The sequence below is a fragment of the Perca flavescens genome, chromosome 13 (genome assembly GCF_004354835.1).
Source record: "Perca flavescens isolate YP-PL-M2 chromosome 13, PFLA_1.0, whole genome shotgun sequence".
In the NCBI taxonomy this organism is placed as follows: Eukaryota; Metazoa; Chordata; class Actinopteri; order Perciformes; family Percidae; genus Perca; species Perca flavescens.
This window is the reverse complement of record NC_041343.1, coordinates 22,728,966-22,748,358: the sequence shown is the minus strand read 5'-3', so window position 1 is coordinate 22,748,358 and position 19,393 is coordinate 22,728,966. Positions and strand designations below refer to the sequence as shown.

The 19,393-nt window shown below is 40.7% G+C and overlaps 2 protein-coding genes across 3 annotated transcripts; one reads left to right on the top strand and one right to left on the bottom strand.

The window, feature by feature from the left end:
• Positions 1-171: 171 nt before the first annotated feature.
• On the top strand, positions 172-10,484 carry slc22a21 (solute carrier family 22 member 21). Of its 2 annotated transcripts, XM_028595041.1 has the most exons (10): positions 172-705; positions 2,118-2,221; positions 2,735-2,889; positions 3,014-3,185; positions 4,080-4,206; positions 6,868-6,965; positions 8,011-8,225; positions 8,450-8,632; positions 9,116-9,251; positions 10,274-10,484. In XM_028595041.1, the coding sequence occupies exons 1-10, from the start codon at positions 307-309 to the stop codon at positions 10,356-10,358; spliced, it is 1,674 nt and encodes a 557-aa protein (XP_028450842.1). In that variant the 5' UTR covers positions 172-306; the 3' UTR covers positions 10,359-10,484. The 2 variants fall into 2 exon arrangements, with proteins under 2 accessions (XP_028450842.1, XP_028450843.1); XM_028595042.1 differs by lacking the exon at positions 10,274-10,484 and having other exon boundaries at positions 9,080-9,161.
• LOC114566518 (solute carrier family 22 member 5) lies at positions 9,603-18,221 on the bottom strand. Its single transcript, XM_028595043.1, has 11 exons — positions 18,015-18,221; positions 17,571-17,753; positions 17,018-17,121; positions 16,659-16,813; positions 16,339-16,510; positions 15,994-16,126; positions 15,663-15,763; positions 13,757-13,971; positions 11,727-11,909; positions 11,503-11,629; positions 9,603-11,171 (listed from the first exon to the last, which is right to left on the bottom strand). The coding sequence occupies exons 1-11, from the start codon at positions 18,219-18,221 to the stop codon at positions 11,102-11,104; spliced, it is 1,650 nt and encodes a 549-aa protein (XP_028450844.1). The 3' UTR covers positions 9,603-11,101.
• Between the last annotated feature and the right edge of the window lie 1,172 nt (positions 18,222-19,393).

Below are 19,393 nucleotides of genomic sequence, written 5' to 3'. Positions count from 1 at the left end.
ATATATATATATATATATATATATATATATATATATATATATATATATATATATATGTACTGTCTGTATATAAACACACACACACACACACACACACACACACACACACACACACACACACACACACACACACATTTTACTGTGGTTAATCATCATTTAGGACAACCGCAGCTGAAAGTAAATACAGCGGGTGGTAGGTGGGATGGTTTAGTAGCTGAAACAAAACCACTGAACTGCAAAGTCTTCCATCCGTGTCTGCTTTTAACTTGCTTTAAACTTGCTCCACGCTCTGCAACCACAAACAACATGAACGACTATGAAGATGCAACCGCCTTTCTAGGGGAATGGGGACGTTTCCAGCAGCAGGTGTTTTTCCTCCTCTGTCTGAGCATCGTACCGAACGGTTTCATGGGTATGTCGATCGTGTTTGTCGCCGACACGCCGCCCCACCGCTGCCTCATTCCCGCGGACGTCAACCTAACCGCCGCATGGAGAAACAGCAGCATCCCGCTGGAGGAGGAGAGCCACAGCGACGCGTTGGTGCCCAGCAAGTGCGCCAGATACAAACTTGAAGATGTCCTCAGTTTCTCGGACAGAGGCTTGCTGCCCGGCGTTGACGTTAACCTGTCTAATGTGCCAACAGAAAGCTGTTTGGATGGGTGGGAGTACGACCAGAGCATGTACATTTCTACCATCATATCTGAGGTTTGTGTACCTGCGCTGCTACTAAAGTGATTGAAGGCTGCAACTGTTTTCGTGATGGGGGAGAATGAATATTAGTGTTCAGTATGGCTCTAATTCTCTGGAATGCTTTCTCTCAAGGTTTGCGCCACAGCTACGCTGGTATTGTTCTTACCGTGCGTGCGCGCGTGCGTGCGTGCGTGCGTGCGTGTGTGTGTGTAGCAAATTGTGGCCAAATTCTTATAGCAGTGTGTAGCCTACTGCATTAGCCTATGTCCTGAGCTATATTAAGGACCGCCTACTGTGAGCGGATATACACTCATTCAAAGTATTCTCATGTCCCAGATATTGTTTTGATGTTATTATCATACTGTTAGTGATGTGTTGTTGTTTCTATTCCGCTGTCTTGCCGAAAATCTAGAAGTTTTGGTGCTTGAACTTAACTGTATGGGCCACAGGACAGTCACCTTTTTGTAAATTTAACTGCAACAGCAGTGACCTCGCTGTGCCCTGTACCTGGCTTACTGTCACCTTTTGTCGGCTTAACTTAACTGCAATGTTTGCTAAAATGGAAGGGAGGAGATATTCGGCAGAACACTGGCGAGCCTGAGTGGTCAAAGTAGCGGCTGAAAGTGAGGAATGGTTCACAAACTTGTCCTTTTTCATGAATATTTACCACCACCATCAATTCCAAGTATTCCTTTGTCTTGAAATTTGCTTTCACATGAACTGGGCTAGACGCTCCATATTCATGCGACATCTTGAAATACGTTAGCTAGTAAGGGACATACAGGACATACTGCTCCGCCTTTCGCGTTTTTGCTGTCACATGATAAACTCACAGGTGCTGCTAATGCTGCTAATGGGTATCGTAGCTTCCCGGCCCCGGCAAGTTTGAAGAAGGAAACATGGAGGACCACACGTATTCAAAATCCAAATTTCCCTTCTTCTTTGCCCAGAAAAAGAAAAAGGATATTGAAAAGAGCAAGAGACCGGCTTTTTGAAGCGTGAAGGCTACCGTAGCTGTAATACGTACTTTGAACTGCGTGGTGTGAGAGAGTTGATTGCGATATACGATCTCAACGCTAGATGGGAGAAATTCCTACACATTGGACCTTTAAAAGCTTTTCTTACGATGCAGCAAAATCAGAAAATGTTGGGTCTTCATCAGCAGTAACTTAACATGACTCTTATAACAGAATATAAAACAGTAAAATAAAGCAAATACAGAAACTAAATTTCAAACCACAGAGATTAAGTTAGAAGCTACAAATGCACTGAGGCTGTTGTATTGTTTGGACTGTTTTTCTTGCTAACAAATTGCAACTTTTGGATTTGACACTTTTTGTGTAGTTGATGTACAAGGATCTTCATACAGCATGTGTGTTTTGTGTGTGTGTGTGTGTGTGTGTGTGTGTGTGTGTGTATATTTGCAGTGGGACCTGGTGTGTGATGACAGGTGGAAGAACCCGCTGACTTCCTCTCTCTACTTCTGTGGTGTTCTTACTGGCTCCTTTGTTTCGGGACAGTTCTCTGACAGGTTAATGACTAAAGTTAAACTCAAGTTTTTTTTTCTAATTGATTTTTTAAATGTACGTCACTCAATACATCTCTGTGCCAAAAGTCCATGCATGTGGTAAGCTACTCCGTACAAGTGCCCACTGTTTCAGTGGAAGTCAAAGTAGAACTGCAGGAAAAAGCACAATTTCACACATTTATGTGCAGTACTTAGTCTGACTAGGCCTTAAATGGAGAAAGAGATGTAAAGTGCCAGTAAAAAAACAAGTAGCAGCATAAAATGTTCCAGGACTATACTAATGTTGTGAGCCTGCTCACATCCAACCAACTCCTGAGAAAAATCTGGCTCTTTAGCTGCTAAATGTTTGTGAGTTTCTTCACCAGTTAGTCTGGTGCTGGGCAGGTAGTGTACAGTGGGTTTGCTGCTGGAACGAGGTTTCCCTCAGCAGTGAGAGGGAACCATTAGGTTGGTTGACCTTCCCATCTCCACAGCATGCTTACTTCGTTGTTTATCTGTGCTTTGTATCATTTTCAGGTATGGGAGAAAAATAGTGTTGTTTGTTACCATGGCAGTCCAGACAGTGTTCACATTCATCCAGGTCTTCTCTCCATCCTGGACTATGTTCTGCGCCATGTTCTTTGTTGTTGGGTTTGGACTAATCTCCAATTATGTGGCTGCGTTTGTGCTAGGTACTTTTGTTCGCCTCTACTCATTGATTCTCAGATGTATTTGGTCTCTAACTTGTTCATAATAATGTTAAAGAATGTGTTCATTCATTCCTTGTCTCCCCCCCCTCCTTTCTCTTGTGCTAAGGAACAGAGATATTGGGCCCACGTGTTCGGACGGTTTTCTCCACCGCGGGTGTGACTCTTTTCTTTGGTACGGGCTACATGCTGCTGCCGCTGTTTGCTTATTTCATCAGAGACTGGAGGATGCTTCTCCTAGGCCAGACCCTGGCTGGCTTCCTCTATGTGCCTCTCTGGTGGTAGGTAGGTGTGTGTGTGTGTGTGTGTGTGTGTTTATAGAGTACCTGGTGGCAGTGCTGTCAGTAGATAGATTCAGGCACGTCAATCAATCCATACATTAAAATAACGATCTAGATAGATTGTTTTGTTAGAGCTGAAACAATTCGTCAATTAATCAGGATTTGATGAACAGAATAAATGAATCGGGATCTATTTTGATTAGTCTGCACCGTTGTGACATAAAGAGAGAGTTGAGTCAGGAGGGAAAGCTCTAAATCTACTGGTCAGTTTTTTTACCTACCCTCATCTTTGGTCATGAAGGCTGGATCATGACCGAAAGAAGGAGATCCAGGGTACAAGAGGCCAAAATGGATTTCCTTAGGAGGGTGGCTGGCGTCTCCCTTAGAAATAGTGTAAGAAGCTCAGTCATCCGTGAGGAACTCGGAGTAGAGACGCTGCTCCTTTGCGTCGAATGTAGCCAGTTGAGATGGTTTGGGCATCTGGTTAGGATGTCCCCTGGGCTCCTCCCTAGGGACGTGTTCCAGGCACATCCAGCTGGGATAAGGCCTTGGGGAAGACCCAGGACTAGGTGAAGAGATAATATCTCCACCCTGGCCTGGGAATGCCGCGGGATCCCCCAGTCAGAGCTGGCTAATGTGGCTCGGGAAAGGGAAGTTTGGGGTCCCCTGCTGGAGCTGCTGCCCCCACGACCGTGCATAACCGGATGAGGATGAATGGATGGATGGATATTTTGATATGTGATTGTTTACAGCTTTTGTTAGGTTTAGTTTGTCATTTGAGCATTATAGGGCTCAAAATAAGGTAAAATAAAAGCCCTTTACTAAGAAGTATGTTTTCATCTGTTCCAGGGAATTGAAGATATGTCTCTCTCTATCTGTCGTGTTCTGAGGCAGGTACATCCCAGAGTCTCCTCGGTGGCTGCTCTCTCAGGGAAGAGTGGAAGAGGCTGAGGCCATAGTGAGAGATGCTGCTAAGAGGAACAAAATCGAGCCTCCGCCAGTGATCTTTAGTCCATTGCAGGTGAGATCTCACTGTAACAATGGCTCATGTAAGTGCATAAACACTAAGGTCCTGAACATCTTCCTGGTAATCAAAAGTACTGTAGGTGTACAATATAGTTAATATGTACATAGGTTGTTGATGTAGTCTACATCCACGACGTTCCACTTCCGGGATTGTTCCGGTCCCGCAGGAAATTCCGTCGGATGCATGTCTTTTGGCCGATGTCCGTTTCCTTCCGCTTTCTTTGTGTTGGAATTTTAAACTCCGGTCAATTTATGAGGACTATGGTTAACTGCTGCTCAGATCTCTGCAGGGTAAATTAAAACAGCTAGCTAAACCATCTGTCCAATCTGAATTTTCTCTCACACGACTAAAACTGTAAAATCTGTCTTTCCAGATAGCTTCAAGTAACTGTTTCTCAGAGTTTAGATTATCAAGGAATTATTATAGTATTTTACACTATTAACATCATGGCCTATTTTAAGCAAGACAAATGTGCCTCTCTTTGTCAGTATTTCTTGTAATACGACTTGAGCGTAAATGTTACTTGCCTTCTCTTGAAACTGGGTTTGACCGCACCTGCTTGAAGGTGATTTCCGGCAGGTCCCACAGCACTCTTGCTCTATGAAAATACAGACAAAGCTTAGATGCTGGGTAATGTAGAGTGAATAAAGTAAATATTTAAATACAAGTTCAGTTTTATCAAGCTGTGCTGACAGGCTGAGGAAGAGTTATCATTTAAGTTTATTGAATTAAGGAGAATACGAAATATGACATTACTTGTTCATTTCAGTAACCATCATTGTACTAGAATAGTCAGAATTGAACCAAAGTCAATGACAATGAATGGGTCTTGTTTCTTGAGAAAACACTTCTTTAACCCTATAACCCTTATATAAGCCATAAACCAGTTCATAGCCATTTCCCTGCTAATACATTTTCTTTTGTCACATTTACCTTAAAGATTTAGGACACCTTTTAGGGTTCACTGCTCAGTGTGATGTAATAATTTACTGCTCACGAGTGAACACTTGTCTGGCAGAGACTTTGCAATAATTTACCCTGTAGTACTTAAACAATAATTTGCAGAAAAGCCAACTTTTAACTCCTTTTTTATGATTGAATGACATCTCCCTCAATTACAAAGTGAACACCACTGTGGTGAAATTACTTATTTATGTACCCAGAGCTCTTGTTTCTTGTAATGATAGTTATATTGCTTTATAGTATATTTGTATAGGTTTTTATGTATGTTTAACTCCAACTTAACGTTTTGTGGAGCTATTGGATATTGAAAATGTAGGAACTGGACAATTCAAGAAGAAATTGCAAAAATTACATGTGAAAGTGGGCACATCTTATAAATATAATATGATAACACTGCCAATAGTAGCACCTCTAATAAACGACCAACAAAATATGAATGGGATTAAGGGATAATTACAGACTGGCCGATAATGGATTTTTGAGGCTGATTCTGATTACAATATTTAATTCAATTTTATTTATAGTATCAAATCATAACAGGAGTTATCTCAAGACACTTTACAGATAGAGTATGTCTAGACCACACTCTATAATATACAAAGACACAACGATTCCGGTAATTCCCCCAAGAGCAAGCATTTTAGTGCGACAGTGGCGAGGAAAAACTCCCTTTTTGGAAGAAACCTTGGTGGTGAGAAAAACTTCCTTTTAGGGAGAAACCTCTGAAAGACCAAGGCTCTTGGTAGGTGGTGTCTGACGGGGCCGGTTGAAGGTGTGTTCATGGCATAGCGGGGCACTGCAGGGTGTTACAGGACGTAGAAGGGCATAGCAGAGCATAGCAGGACGTAGCAGGGCACTGCAGGGCACTGCAGAGCGTAGCAGGGTGTAACAGGGCATAGTAGGGTGCGCAGCACCCTAATCCAAGGAAAACATGCTGGGCGAAAAAAAACAGAAGGACTCCGGGGAATAAGCTCCCCAGAGCTAGGTTAGTAACAAGCATTTCTGGGACATGGATGCACACAGATGGAAAGAGAGAGGAGAGAGAAGCCTAGTGTGTCAAAGGAAGTCCCTTAGCAGTCTAAAACTATAACAGCATAATTAAGAGAGACAGGTTAAGGAGAGGAGCCTGGTCGGGCTGGAACTCTCCCCCGCCGGATCGGGCTGTACTGGCCTGCCTCCCTCTAATTTGATTATACCATTGATTATATGACTCTAGGAACAACTAGTAACTCTGCATTCTGGGAGCGCAGTGCTCTAGTGAGGCAATAAGGTACTATGAGCTCTTCTCTTAAGAGATAGATAGATAGATAGATAGATAGATAGATATATAGTTAGATAGCAATTTCAACAAACAATCCCTTTGATTTGTTTTTTTTAAGGACTGTGACCAAAGCTACCCAGCAGGACATTTTAAAGTGTAAAAATAAAGCAGAGAACTCAGTGGTTGCTCAACCTCTGTTCCTAATTACTACAATCATATTTGCCCCCTCAGTTTTTCATTGCACATTGAACTTTTGCCTCCATTATCCCTGATCCTGACTGTTGGGTACTACATATGTGAACACGTGCACATGCATGTGTTCCCTCAGCAAGTAGTCATGCATCACAACCATCTCCCTAACAAGATTATTTCTAGACTGATGGCTGTGCTTGCTAAGTGTTTGTTGTTCCACGGGCTTTGCTGCCCCACAGAAAGAACTTCAATGTGAGAAGAGGAAGGCCCACAACATCTGTGACCTGCTTCGTTCTCGAAACATCCGCTGGATCTCTGTCACGCTGTGGCTGGTCTGGTGAGTCCCTGCTGTCCCACCTGACCTCCACATTTAGTACAGTGACCCTGAATGCACAAATACACACACCTTAGCACACACATGTAGACTGAACACACGCTGTTTCAAACACATACATGCGCACACAGTTTCAGCCAGTTCATGCATCACCTCCACTACATGTCAGCCCATTTAACTAACAACAAATAATGACCTGTCAGGTGCTGTGAAGCCTGCAACTAAGATCAAAATCAGGTTTATGTAATTGCACAGTATGCCTTTATTTTTCCTGTGCTCACTTCCTCGCTGAATCTGAAAACAGATTTTTTTCTTGATTTAGAAAGAGTTCTATTTAGGCTTACAGAGAAAAAAGTTGGGAGCTAATCATAGCAGGTGGATAGGCTTCTACAGTTGAAGAACTCAAACTTTATACAGTCAAAAAAAATAATCAAAGATGCAAAAGCCAATGCAAGTTTTTCTGATCTAATGTTTGTCACCACAAATATTTATAAAAAAAAAAAAAACCTGCACTGATGGACAGTACACAATTATTGCATTCATTTATGCGGTTACATTTCCAAAACTATTTTTGGCCAGTTGTTTAGAGTAGATTCTGGCCACTTGATGAATGTAAGTCCAATATTTACTCTCCTTTTAGTTATTTTCTCCACTAACTCCTCAGGAAATATCTGTCTTTTTAGCTGCTATATGCTCCACTATGTTCAAAAGCTAGTGCCCAACTTTTTGGTTAGTATACAGTGTTCTTTTACTTTTTAGCTTTTTACTTGAAAACAACTGCCTTCTGCAGCTAAAAACTACTTTATAAGTGAACCATTGATCTTTTTTCACACACTTTAAAATCCAGTTAGGCCCAGGTGTGAAAGTCCTTCTATTCCTCTACAACTTTTGATTCACCCTAATTTTATAATTAGCCTATGCATATATTTACCGTACAATATTAGTTTCTAGACAAGAAACACTGATAAAACTAGTTTCATTAGGTTCCTGACTACACTGTAGTGTCATGCCATAGATTGATATTAATGCTTAACAACTATCTCCACAGGAACACCGTGACCATTGCCTACTTTGCTCTTTCCCTGAACACCGCAAACCTTCACGGTAACGCATACTTCAACTGTTTCCTGTCGGCTGTGGTAGAGATGCCAGCCTACGCTTTGTCATGGGCTCTGTTTCGCTGGTCTTCCAGACGACGGAGTCTTTCCTTAACCCTCTTCATGGGAGGATTGTTTCTACTCTTCATACAGCTCATACCAGCAAGTATGAGCAACCTTTTAACAAAGATAGCCTTGATTTCTGCCATTCTCTTGTTAGTTTGTTTATGTAAGATCATTCATTATATATAGTATGTTCAGATGCACATTTTTGTTTACTTGCTCACATGCTAACACAGAGACATGTTTACCCTTGAAGAGAATTAGTTTGAATGTTCAGCTTATTTAAATCAACTCACATGTAACAATGTATTGCCTTCTCCCCTCTAGACCTGATTTATCTCGCCATAACACTGGAGATGATGGGAAAGTTTGCAGTGACGACAGCATTTTCTATTGTGTACGCATACACAGCGGAACTCTACCCAACCGTAGTGAGGAACACGGCTGTGGGCACCTGCTCCATGGCCTCCAGAATAGGCAGCATTATTGCCCCATACTTCATTTACTTAAGTAAGAATGCTCTCACCTCTGCAGTCAGTTTATCTCCCGCCACCACTCACTTTTTGGTTGAAAAGAGCTGTTTTATCTGAATTTACCCTACTTAACTTTCCCCATGCATGGACGTGAATGGAATTATTTGGATGCACCTGTAAGAAAAGCGGTTTCTTTCCCAACTGACTTCCACTAACACTGTAAGAAACACGAGGTTAACGAGAAGCTGGTGTTTCTACAGAAACAAACCAACAAGAACAAAAGCCACTAGAACAAAAACATAAAAGCAGGCTTGATTAGCACTCAGATCAGATAGATGAGTCTGCTGAAAACCCAAAGCTTTCAGTTAAAATTTAGAAGTTTCTTTTTTAGATTTAGCGGATTAGATTTAAACTACTGATGCAGACATATCAAAGTACCTAAGTCTCTCCACCTTTTGTCTTTGTTTTTAACTGTTTTGACCAGAGTTGTTTTTCAGTATCCTTTGATGTGTTGCCGCAGGAAGCTATTCCATTTCACTGCCTTACATCCTCATGGGAAGCATTACAGCTCTGTCAGGGTTGCTGAGTCTCCTGCTGCCTGAGAGCTATGGAATGCCTCTGCCTGACACCATTTCTCACATGCAAAACTTCCCCGGGTAAGACTACACCTCCCTGTCATGAAGTCTCCCAGAGACCAGCATATAGCATTATAGATTCATTAATATATATTTTTTTGTAGTTTTCATTTTTTAAACTCCGTTTCAGTAAGTCTTTAGCTCATCACAATGCCCTTTTTTCATTTTTCACAGTTATTTCACACTAGTTTTAAATTATTTATTACGCAATAGAAAAAACTACACCATGTTCCTTATTCGTATGGTGCTTTGGACAAAGTGTCTGGCAAATAAATAAATAAATGTAAAGCAGGACAAAAATGCTTTTTTATTTATTTATGTTTTTACAAATACTCTTATAACATACTTAGGTCTGATTCATTTGTTGTACAAGTGCCAGATTTAAAATGATTAACTTGACTGTACACTATGTTCACATGCAGGCACAACATTTGCCCTTTGACTGTTTTCCAGTCCAGCTAAACTGAGCTCAACTCTACTTCATATCAGCACACATGCTTTCACTCACCATGGCCATTTCTTTCAGCTACTATGAAATATATAATCCCACCACATAGCCACAATTATGTGTAACTAGTTAAGGCAAACAACACACTATAACAAACCCAATTGAACTTGGAATAGTTTGACATTTTGGAAATGGGCTTCTTCACTTCTGCGCTGAGAGCTTATTCCACCAGAAAGTGAATAAGCGTATTTCCCAAAAATTTCAAACTGTTCGCAGATTTGAGTACATGGCACAACTATCAATATTAGACTCAATAGATATATGACTTTTTATGGAATTTGAACTTTGTAACTGTCAGTGTTGAACAGTACTTGGCTTTACCGCACTAGCCCAGATTCAACGACAGTCTATACCTCTGTCAGACAGCCACCCTGACTCAGTACAATTTGAACAAAACTGTTTGAAGTGGGTAGTGAAGGGTAAGCATAGATATATCTATCTCTCTATATAGATATAGAACACACACAGTCTGGAGAGGATTGTTCTGTATCTGTGACTCATACTGTAACTGTATTACCGTGTTTTTCTACTCTAGATGTTGTCAGAAGACACCTTATACACCCACACACACTGAAGAACAGGAACACACTGCTGAAAGAAAGTCTCCGGTTGACCCTTGAACAAGGAGCTGCACTGATATCTGGGTTGAGTGATCAACTGGACAATCATTATGTCACTGTCCATTTTTCCGGTAAATGGACATTTGTCAGGAATAACTAAAATAAATTGTTATTTTGTCACTGGAATTGTGAAAGTATGTGACTTACACAGTAGCATCAAACAATATGTGTGCTTTTAAAATATCTCCAAAACTGCAGTAATGTTTTCTCTGCAACAGCATTAAAAAAAACTGTAAAATGAAAAGTATAAAAAGCCTGTGCATTACACATGCTCAGTGTCAATGCAATTGATACCATACTTGCATAATACTGCTGTTCACTGTAAAAGATAAAATAATGTACTTAAACATTAAAAACATACATACGTATACATGAAACAAATGAAATATTCTGATACCAATTTAATCTGAACCGGTATCCTTGTTTAGGGTTGATTTTATAACTGTATATTTTACTTCAAATCCAACACACATGCATATTTCAGTTTCTAGTGAATATTTGTATACACAACATTTTCACAAAGGGCAGGCCACATTTTATTTACTCAAAAATGTTTTAGTACACATGTAAATATGATTCTTTTAATTTCACTTATTACAAACAGGTCATGTAAAATCATTAAATCCATTTGTACTGATTGACATGTTGATAAAAATGTTGAATAGTTAGAACAGCAAACATTAGGTATGATAGTAAATAGTACAACATTTATTAATAGCTTGTGTAAGTAATGTTTTAGACAATCAGAGTTGACTTTCGAAAAGCACCACAGGTTTTGAATGATCTTTTCTTGGGATGAATGGACACTTCATGCTGTTAGAAGAAAAGGCAAACAAACAAACCACTTGGTTTACAGAAGACAAAAAAAAACAAACATCTGCAACAGTTGAATATTTTTTCACTTCTTTCAACTTCACTATCATTGTCATGAATAGGTGTGTTCACTACAAGGGGGGTGAAGCAAAATCATCACATCCTTTTAGAGTCATGATGATGATGGGGGGGTAATCAGTTTTGGCTGTTATATTAAAAGACTAATTTGAATTTTTTGTTTCTATTTTCTTGTCTGAAAAACCAGTATCAGGTAGTTATTAGGTATTAATAGTTAGTTTACAAAGATGTATCCATTCCTTAAGGAACCTACCTCTGCATCTGTTGAATAGTTTGAGGAAGAGGTCGTCCAAAACTCTCTGGCAGGAAGAAAGCAGCAAAGGCAGACATAACAGCCAGAGTCCCCATTGTAATATAAGGCAGGTACTTAAAGTATTCACCTGTCCAAGGAGAAGGGATTTTATGAACTAAAATGTGTCAATGTGCTAAGATAAATCCAGGTTAAACAAATGTTAGTAATTGCTTTTGTTTACTCACTCAGATGTATCAAAGAAGGTGCAATGCAGCTTCCCAAATTGGAAACAGTACTGCATGTCCCGGTCGCTGTGCTCCTGAGCACTGTTGGATAAAGCTCTGCTGTGTAGACAAACATCAGGGCTGTACCGGTGGAGATACCAAATTTACCCAACATCTCCAGAGCAACAGACAGATCTGATAAAGCTGAAACGTAAGAAATGGTTTGTCTAAGAACATAATGGAACAAAAAAGATGTCTGTCCCTATAGGAGCCCCTTCAAACAGGCGTTTAAGGCATGTATTGTATATTATATATATATACACACACATACATTTTGTAAAGAGATTTCTTTGGCATTTTCACATTTACTTGAGGACAGTGTAGAAATGGTCAGAGGTGTATAAAGTACTAGAGACCCATACTTGAGTAAAAGTACAAGTGCTCTATCAAAAAAGTGACTTGAGTAGAAGTTGAAGTTCTCTTTAAGCACCCCACTTAAGTGGAAGTACTAAAGTATTCAACATTTTTTGTACTCAAGTACTGCTAGTAGTTTATTTTAAAATATACTACTCAAGTACTAAAAGTTAAAGTACAAGTATTGTGTTATGTAGTTATTAAAGCAGTCAAATTTTGAATATAATATTGTTGTAGTTAAACGTTTTCCTTGGTATTAAGATTGTGCATTACAGGCAGTCACATGTCACAGTGACTTTTTACCAGCCAGTTTTTTTTTTTTTTGCCTCATAAAAGGTGAAAAAAAAAAAAAAAAAAAAAAAACAGGACTTGGTGTCTCTATGATCCTGTCCTATTCATGGTAGCCTACTCATGGACATTGCGCCGTCATCACGTGCTGTAGTAGGGTGGCCAGCCTTGATAATACTGCATAGGGGTCTGGTGTTGGCTCGTTACGCCACTGTATATAAGAGATGAAATGACAGGAGTAGCCTACGTGCACCACAACAACAAAACACTGGTGAATGTGGACCATAACACATGAATTGTTGCAAAAAAGTTGCAACTTTTTTTGTATAGTTCTTAAAAATAAAAAATAAATAAAAAGGAAACTTGTTTTGGGGAGAATATTAATTAGTACTATTAATTAATTAATTAATTACTCTGGGCTGAGATTTCCGAGGAACCTTACCAAAAAGGCTCAGGATGATGATGATGGTATAATATGAAAATGGCTGGGGGATTTAAGACACAAAATAATTTATTGAATGAATCAAATATGACCATATCTGTCAGTGGCTTGTTGATCTTACATTGTTAGTTCATTTCCTATCCTGGGCTGGGACACACATTTAATAAAGTACTTATTGGACTTTAACTTATCATTACACTTACAATAAAGTAGCTGTCTTCAATTTAGGTCATCCTGTAGGTCTCATCTGCGTTTTTTCCTGCATCCACCGTGTGTGTGTTTGTGTGTGTGTTTGTGTGTGTGTTTGTGTGTGCGCGCCGCGCGTCAGTCGCGGGGGAAACGGAGCAACAGGCCCGTCCGCTGCAGACAGCTGACAAGATGAAACAGCAGTAACTTTCACAGACTTAAGAGTGAAAAATCGTTACAGCGTACATTGATGTTACAATGTAGCCTATACATGTAACATCAGGACGGTCTGAAATGTGTTGCACGGTCTTTCGCTGTATGTTTTGTTGGTAAATGTGAGATGTTCGAGTCACACACACGTCTCGTCTTCATAACAGAAACAAGGAAATTAACTTGACCCGTTCTCCCTCCCGCTTGGTCAGTGGCTGCGCGATAGGGAGCCCCGGCTGTCAATCAATGTCTTCCTGTGATGCGGGCCCCTAATTGGACCCCGTAAGCAACCGCGTACCCTGCTTACCGATAGTTACGCATCTGAATCACTCAATTCTCATTGGTTACCCGATTGACAGTGTTACCCGCCAATTGCAAAATTCACCCGCATTTGGCGGGTGGCCGGGTGTTAATTTCATGACCTTTGCGCCTGCCAGGGTATCTAGGCTTAAAAATATTTGCTAAGAAATATGACCGTCCCCGTGATGCACCATGTCATGACACAGCTTACTTTCAGGCACCAGTTGAATGAAGTACAGTGATACTCCTCCAAGGAGCAAGACACAGATGGTAGACAGTCGTCGTGGAAGGTATCTCAGAGCCAGCCAACTGGAAATGTATGCTGGTACTTCTACAGCTGCTGAGAGGAAGCAGCTGAGATAGGAGTTAGAGTCAAGTCGGGAGGTGTTCAAGGACAGGACCGAGTATCCAGTACTCAGAGTGAACCTGGGAAGAAAGAGTCACAGACAACAGTGATTTTTGAATGGAAATCCTCAAAGAAATTAACTGCATTTAATGTTATTACATTAATTTCGCTGACACTTTTATCCAAAGCGATGTGTCACTCATGTCAAGAGCCTCGTTTTCATCCTTGATAGCACACTTTCTTTTTAAAAACATCAATAATCTCACCCGGTCTGCCTACTTTCACTTACCCACCATACACAGTCTTCGTCCATCACCTACACCCAATAATACTGCTACTCTCATCCACGCTCTTGTCTTTTCCCGTATTGATTATTGTAACTTCCTCCTCTTTGGTTTACCCTACAAGTCCATCCATAAACTCCAACTGGTCCAAAACTCAGCTGCCCGTATTATCACCAGAACCCCAACAACTGAACACGTTACTCCACTCCTTAAACAACTGCACAGGCTCCCTGTCCAATACCGTATTGACTAAGATTCTTCTTCTCACTTTCAAAGCCCTCCATAATCTCGCTCCTCCATACCTATCTGATCTCCTTCAGCACCTACACTTCCTCACTGCTTTCCACTCCTTCTGCCCGCCTGTCCACAATGGGGTTTAGAGCCTTCAGCCATTCGGCTCCTCGCCTTTGGAACGCCCTCCCGCTATCTACACCATCCGTACCACAGTCTCTACCCACATTTAAAACCTCCCTCAAAACCCACCTTTTCCGAAAGGCCTACCCCACATGATACACGCTCCATCAAAATAATGGATTGATTGCTTTATTTAAATTTTTCTATCTCAATCTTTTAAATGCGTTTGTTTTAATTCTATTTGCCTTTTAACTGTATTTTTGCTTGTTTTAAACTGTAATGTGACCTTGAGTGCTATGAAAGGCGCCCATAAATAAAATGTATTATTATTATTATTATTATTATTATGTTACATAGTAATGCATCACTGTCTAACACTCCCTTCACCTACCAGTGAGGAGCTTCACTGGGACGTTTGGGACCAATAGGAGGAGGTTGAGTGCAATGAAAAGGACAAGAACCCTCACTGGCTTCTCCCCATGAACACAAATTGTGTTTGTTAAATGCTGGCGTCTCACTTAGAGATAACTTGAGAAGCTCAGTCATCCGTGAGGAGCTCGGAGTAGAGCTGCTGTTCCTTTGTGTCAAAAGGAGCCAGTTGAGGTGGTTCAGGCATCTGGTAAGGATGTCCCCTGGGCGCCTCCCTAGGGAGGTGGTCCAGGCACGTCCAGCTGGGAGAAGGTCTCGGGGAAGACCCAGGACTAGGTGGAGGGATTATATATATATATATATATATATATATATATATATATATATATATATATATATATATATATATATATATATATATATATATATATCTATCTATCTATCTATCTATCTATCTCTCCACCCTGGCCGGGAACGCCTCGGGATCCCCCAGTCAGAGCTGACTTATGTGGTTCGGAAAAGGGAAGTCTGGGGTCCCCTGCTGGAGCTGCTGCCCCCACGACCCGACCCCGGATAAGTGGTTGACGATGCATGGATGGATGAACGCATAATCAGGCGGATTGGTTTTAGACTGCTTTGTGTAGTGTTATTGTACTGAAACTAATTATGCTAAGGTATTTGAGCAACTGTACTTAATAATGCCTAATATCTAATTGTTTGTGTTGATGTCTTTGGTGATTGAAATGCTGAGACTGGAGACTCACCACACCAGGCACAGAATGAAAGTCATGTTTCTGATGTTTTTTGTCCTCAGCAGATTGAAGACATTGTGGTGTTGCTTAGGGTGTGCATTTGTCTCATCAGCCTGCAACAGACAAATCTCAGTCTTACCAGCAGTTTGTTGTATTTTGACTGGTAGGTCTCACCGTCCACCACTTTGGCCCAGAATGAAATATCTCAACATCTGCTGAAAGAATTACCATGTAATTTGTACATCCTCCCTATGTGGTGAATTGTACTAACAATGTGTGTCCTCAAGCACACACATTGGCTCCTGTGTCTGGTCCTGCATGATTTAAGTCAAGACAGACTTACATGTACACTGTAATCGTCAAAGATGACCTGTGGAGCCTCAACCTTGTTCATCTTAGCAGCCTTTCTCACTATGGTCTCAACCTCTTCCACTCTCCCCTGAGAGAGCAACCACAGAGGGGACTCTGGGATGAACCTGCCTCCGTATTTAAAAGGGAAACAGAAAGGTTCAGGCTGGATCATAGGGGCTTAAAAACAAAGCAACAAACAGGGTTACTGCAAGTTAAATATTTCTAAAAGTTAAATTATTATTTTTGTCTCCTGACAAGAGCAAAATCATGACACTTAAGGTTTCACGGTAAGCTAAACTTACCATTAATACATTGTCTCGTTATGAGTACAACCTACCACCAGAGAGGGAAGTAGAGCAGGCCGGGCAGAGAGATAGCCAACTGGAGAGATTTCCAGTCCCTTAAAAAGTAAGCCAAGAGAGGCAGTGTCATGTAGCCAACGGCAAAGCCCAGACTAACACCCAAAGACGAGAACATGACCCGCACATTGCCAGTCAAGATTTCAGTGCCTGCACAAAGAGAGAGAGATAAATGCATGACAGAAGTGCAGGTAATAAGTGAAGATATCAACAATACATGTATATTATTCAAAATCACTCAATACTATATAAAAGTATTATTTGTTGTTACAGCAGAGCATAACATGTTCACATTTACCCAGCACAAAAGCAGTGACATAGTTTGAGTACTGTCCCAAACCACTGGTGAAGAAGAGGATGAAGAACACCGTCCAAGAAGGTGAAAAGATTGTAACAAATGAAAAAAATGTCTGAACTGCCAAGGTGGCAAAGAAAACAGGCTTTCTTCCAAACCTAGAGTGAGAAGTCAAACAATAAAATAAGAGCAAATAAAAATAAGATTAAAATATCTTGAAAGAGTACATATTGCTAAAAATTATATTAGTTTGAACCGATTATTGAATATTTTTGTTGCAGTATTTTCTTTAGGCAGAAGAATTAAACATTTTCTAAGAATAAAGCGTGTTTATAATTTAATTGCGAGACTGTTTTTAGTACCTGTCTGAGAGCTGTCCTGAGATGAAGGCTCCAATAAGAATTCCCAGGAAGTAAACTGTGGAAGTGAACGGCTGCTTCCACTGATCACTGCACACTAGGTCAAACTGGAGTATCAATGGGTGGACAATTATTTCTCTTGTGTACAGTGTGTTCTAGTGAAGATTAATGACTAATTATAGTTCAGATACTATTACTGTTGTGACCTCTATACTACAGCTTAAACTATACCAACAAATACTTTAATTTTAGTAGACCTAGCATAGTAGATTATGCACAACGGGTGCCGGTGCCTTCTGCCACGCTGCACCTCAACTTGGGAATTCACTACCCCCTCACATCCGCATACAGGACTCCATGAAATAATTCAAAACTGCTCTTAATCTTTTTAAACAAGCTTATGTTAACTGCAACAACTGCATCTTATTTTACATCAACCTTAACTCTCTGCTTTGCTACTTATTACTGATATAATTTGATGTAAGGTGAACTTGAGTTTTTTTGAAAGGCGCCATTAAATAAAATGTATCATCATCATCATCATGTACACACTCACCTCAGAGACTATGGTGGATTGGTAGATGTCTCTGCTGTAGCTCCACCCATTTACACAGCTCTCCTGCTCCAGGTCGGTGAGGTTGACATCCCTGTCAGGAAATAATCCCTGAGCAGAGAGATTTCTGACCACATCCAGCCTGTATCTGCTGCATCTCTTCAACCTCTGTTTCCCATGCACCACCTAACAGTCACAATGACAAACTTTTCCAATGAATCTATGCCTTGTGTATGGTTCCGTACTGTATAAAGAAATCTTGCCGTTGGGTACGTATCAGGTATGGGACCGCATCTTCTCGTACCTACATACATACGGCATAGATTCAATGCATAATTATAAATAACTTTTGGAGAGAGCCGTCTGTAAATCAGTGAAATTTTTTTTTGCATCGCAACCCCCTAGAAATGACTCGTTTTCACTATCAGAATTTAAGAACTTCATTACCTCTATCGGTATGATAGCATTGCGCCAATCTTGTGTCAGGTTAACCTCAGGAACCAGGCAGTGGTGACTGGGAATGTCAGTCAAGAAGACAACAGAGAAAGCAGCAAATCCATTGGGCACAATGCTGGCACAGAGCAGGAAGAAGACAATCTGTTGGAAGCGTCCCCACTGACCAAGAAAAGCAGTAGTCTTATCGTAATCATTCATATTAGAATCACAACTGTCCCCTCCACCGTCAAAATCATACAGACTTCTTTTTAAACTGCAACGGAATAAAAGGGAGCGGTCTGACACCTCACCAAGCACACCCTGTACAAGATAAAACATTCATTCTAAAAAAAAAAAAGTTAATCAGTAATCAGTCTACCAATAACACACTCAAGGGTTTACGTTTTTTTTTTTCCATTGACAATAATTCAAATACTCTAAACCACTGGTTCTCAAACTGTGGTACAAGTACCACTGGGGGTACGTGAGCTCTCTAGTGGTGCGCGGATGGAATCAAATTTATTTTTGAAAAAGTGAGATCAATTTCAAAACATAATACTATACAAATCCGGTGTCAAAGCCAGATGTGTCTCAGATGTGTTTGTCACTAGATCAAATGGACATCAGCTGCTTCTCTGAGGGAGATGGAGATTTCCTTAGGAGTTTGGATGGTTATTCACTGATACAGACCAGAGGCCACAGTCAGTCCCTGAGCAGATCAACAACAAACATGCAGTCACCGGCTGGAAGAAAAACTGACGACAAACCAAGTGTTCCAAATGTTACCATCCGTTTACACGGTCGGGTTTGGAACAACCTCAGCAGAGATGAAACGGTTGTTCATCTGACAGGCTGTAAAAAAGGTACAGTATTTGAAGAAAGATACATTTCAAATTTTCTGTGATGCCTTCAATATCTGGGGGCACATGCCTGATTTTATCCCTGTCGCTCAAGATCTGGAGTCAGGTTAGGAAAAACTTTGGCTTCGGTCTTGACCCCACTGCTTAAAAACCATGCAGTTACACCTTCAAGTTCAGACCTGGCATTTAGGGCCTGGGCAGTAATGGCATCGTCAGCGTCAAGGACCTATACAAGGATGGCATATTTGCGTCCTTCACAGAGCTCTCTTCCCATTATGGTTTGCTGAAGTCACACCTCTTTCACTTTTACCAGATTAGAGACTTTGTCAAGAAGACATTCCCCATCTGTTTTGGACCTGAACTGGGTTGTTTTGTGGGTGGGTGGGGGATTTAAGGGGAAGTGACAGTTTTCATTGTGCTTTGTCCAGTATGGCCTGTGCTACATGTCACCTATTGTGAAAATTAAAAGAAAACAAAGTAAAATATAAATGTTGGAATAAGAAACTATTTAGCTATACAATGCTAAGCATA

Coding starts and splice junctions, on each gene's coding strand:
- slc22a21 (XM_028595041.1), top strand. CDS start 307: ATGAACGACTATGAAGATGCAACCGCCTTTCTAGGGGAATGGGGACGT. Junction 3,186..4,079: donor CTCTATGTGCCTCTCTGGTG/GTAGGTAGGTGT, acceptor GTTCTGAGGCAG/GTACATCCCAGAGTCTCCTC. Junction 8,633..9,115: donor CCCATACTTCATTTACTTAA/GTAAGAATGCTC, acceptor GTGTTGCCGCAG/GAAGCTATTCCATTTCACTG.
- LOC114566518 (XM_028595043.1), bottom strand. CDS start 18,221: ATGAATGATTACGATAAGACTACTGCTTTTCTTGGTCAGTGGGGACGC. Junction 15,764..15,993: donor TTGACGATTACAGTGTACAT/GTAAGTCTGTCT, acceptor TGTCTGTTGCAG/GCTGATGAGACAAATGCACA. Junction 11,910..13,756: donor CATTCAACTGGTGCCTGAAA/GTAAGCTGTGTC, acceptor CTTACGTTTCAG/CTTTATCAGATCTGTCTGTT.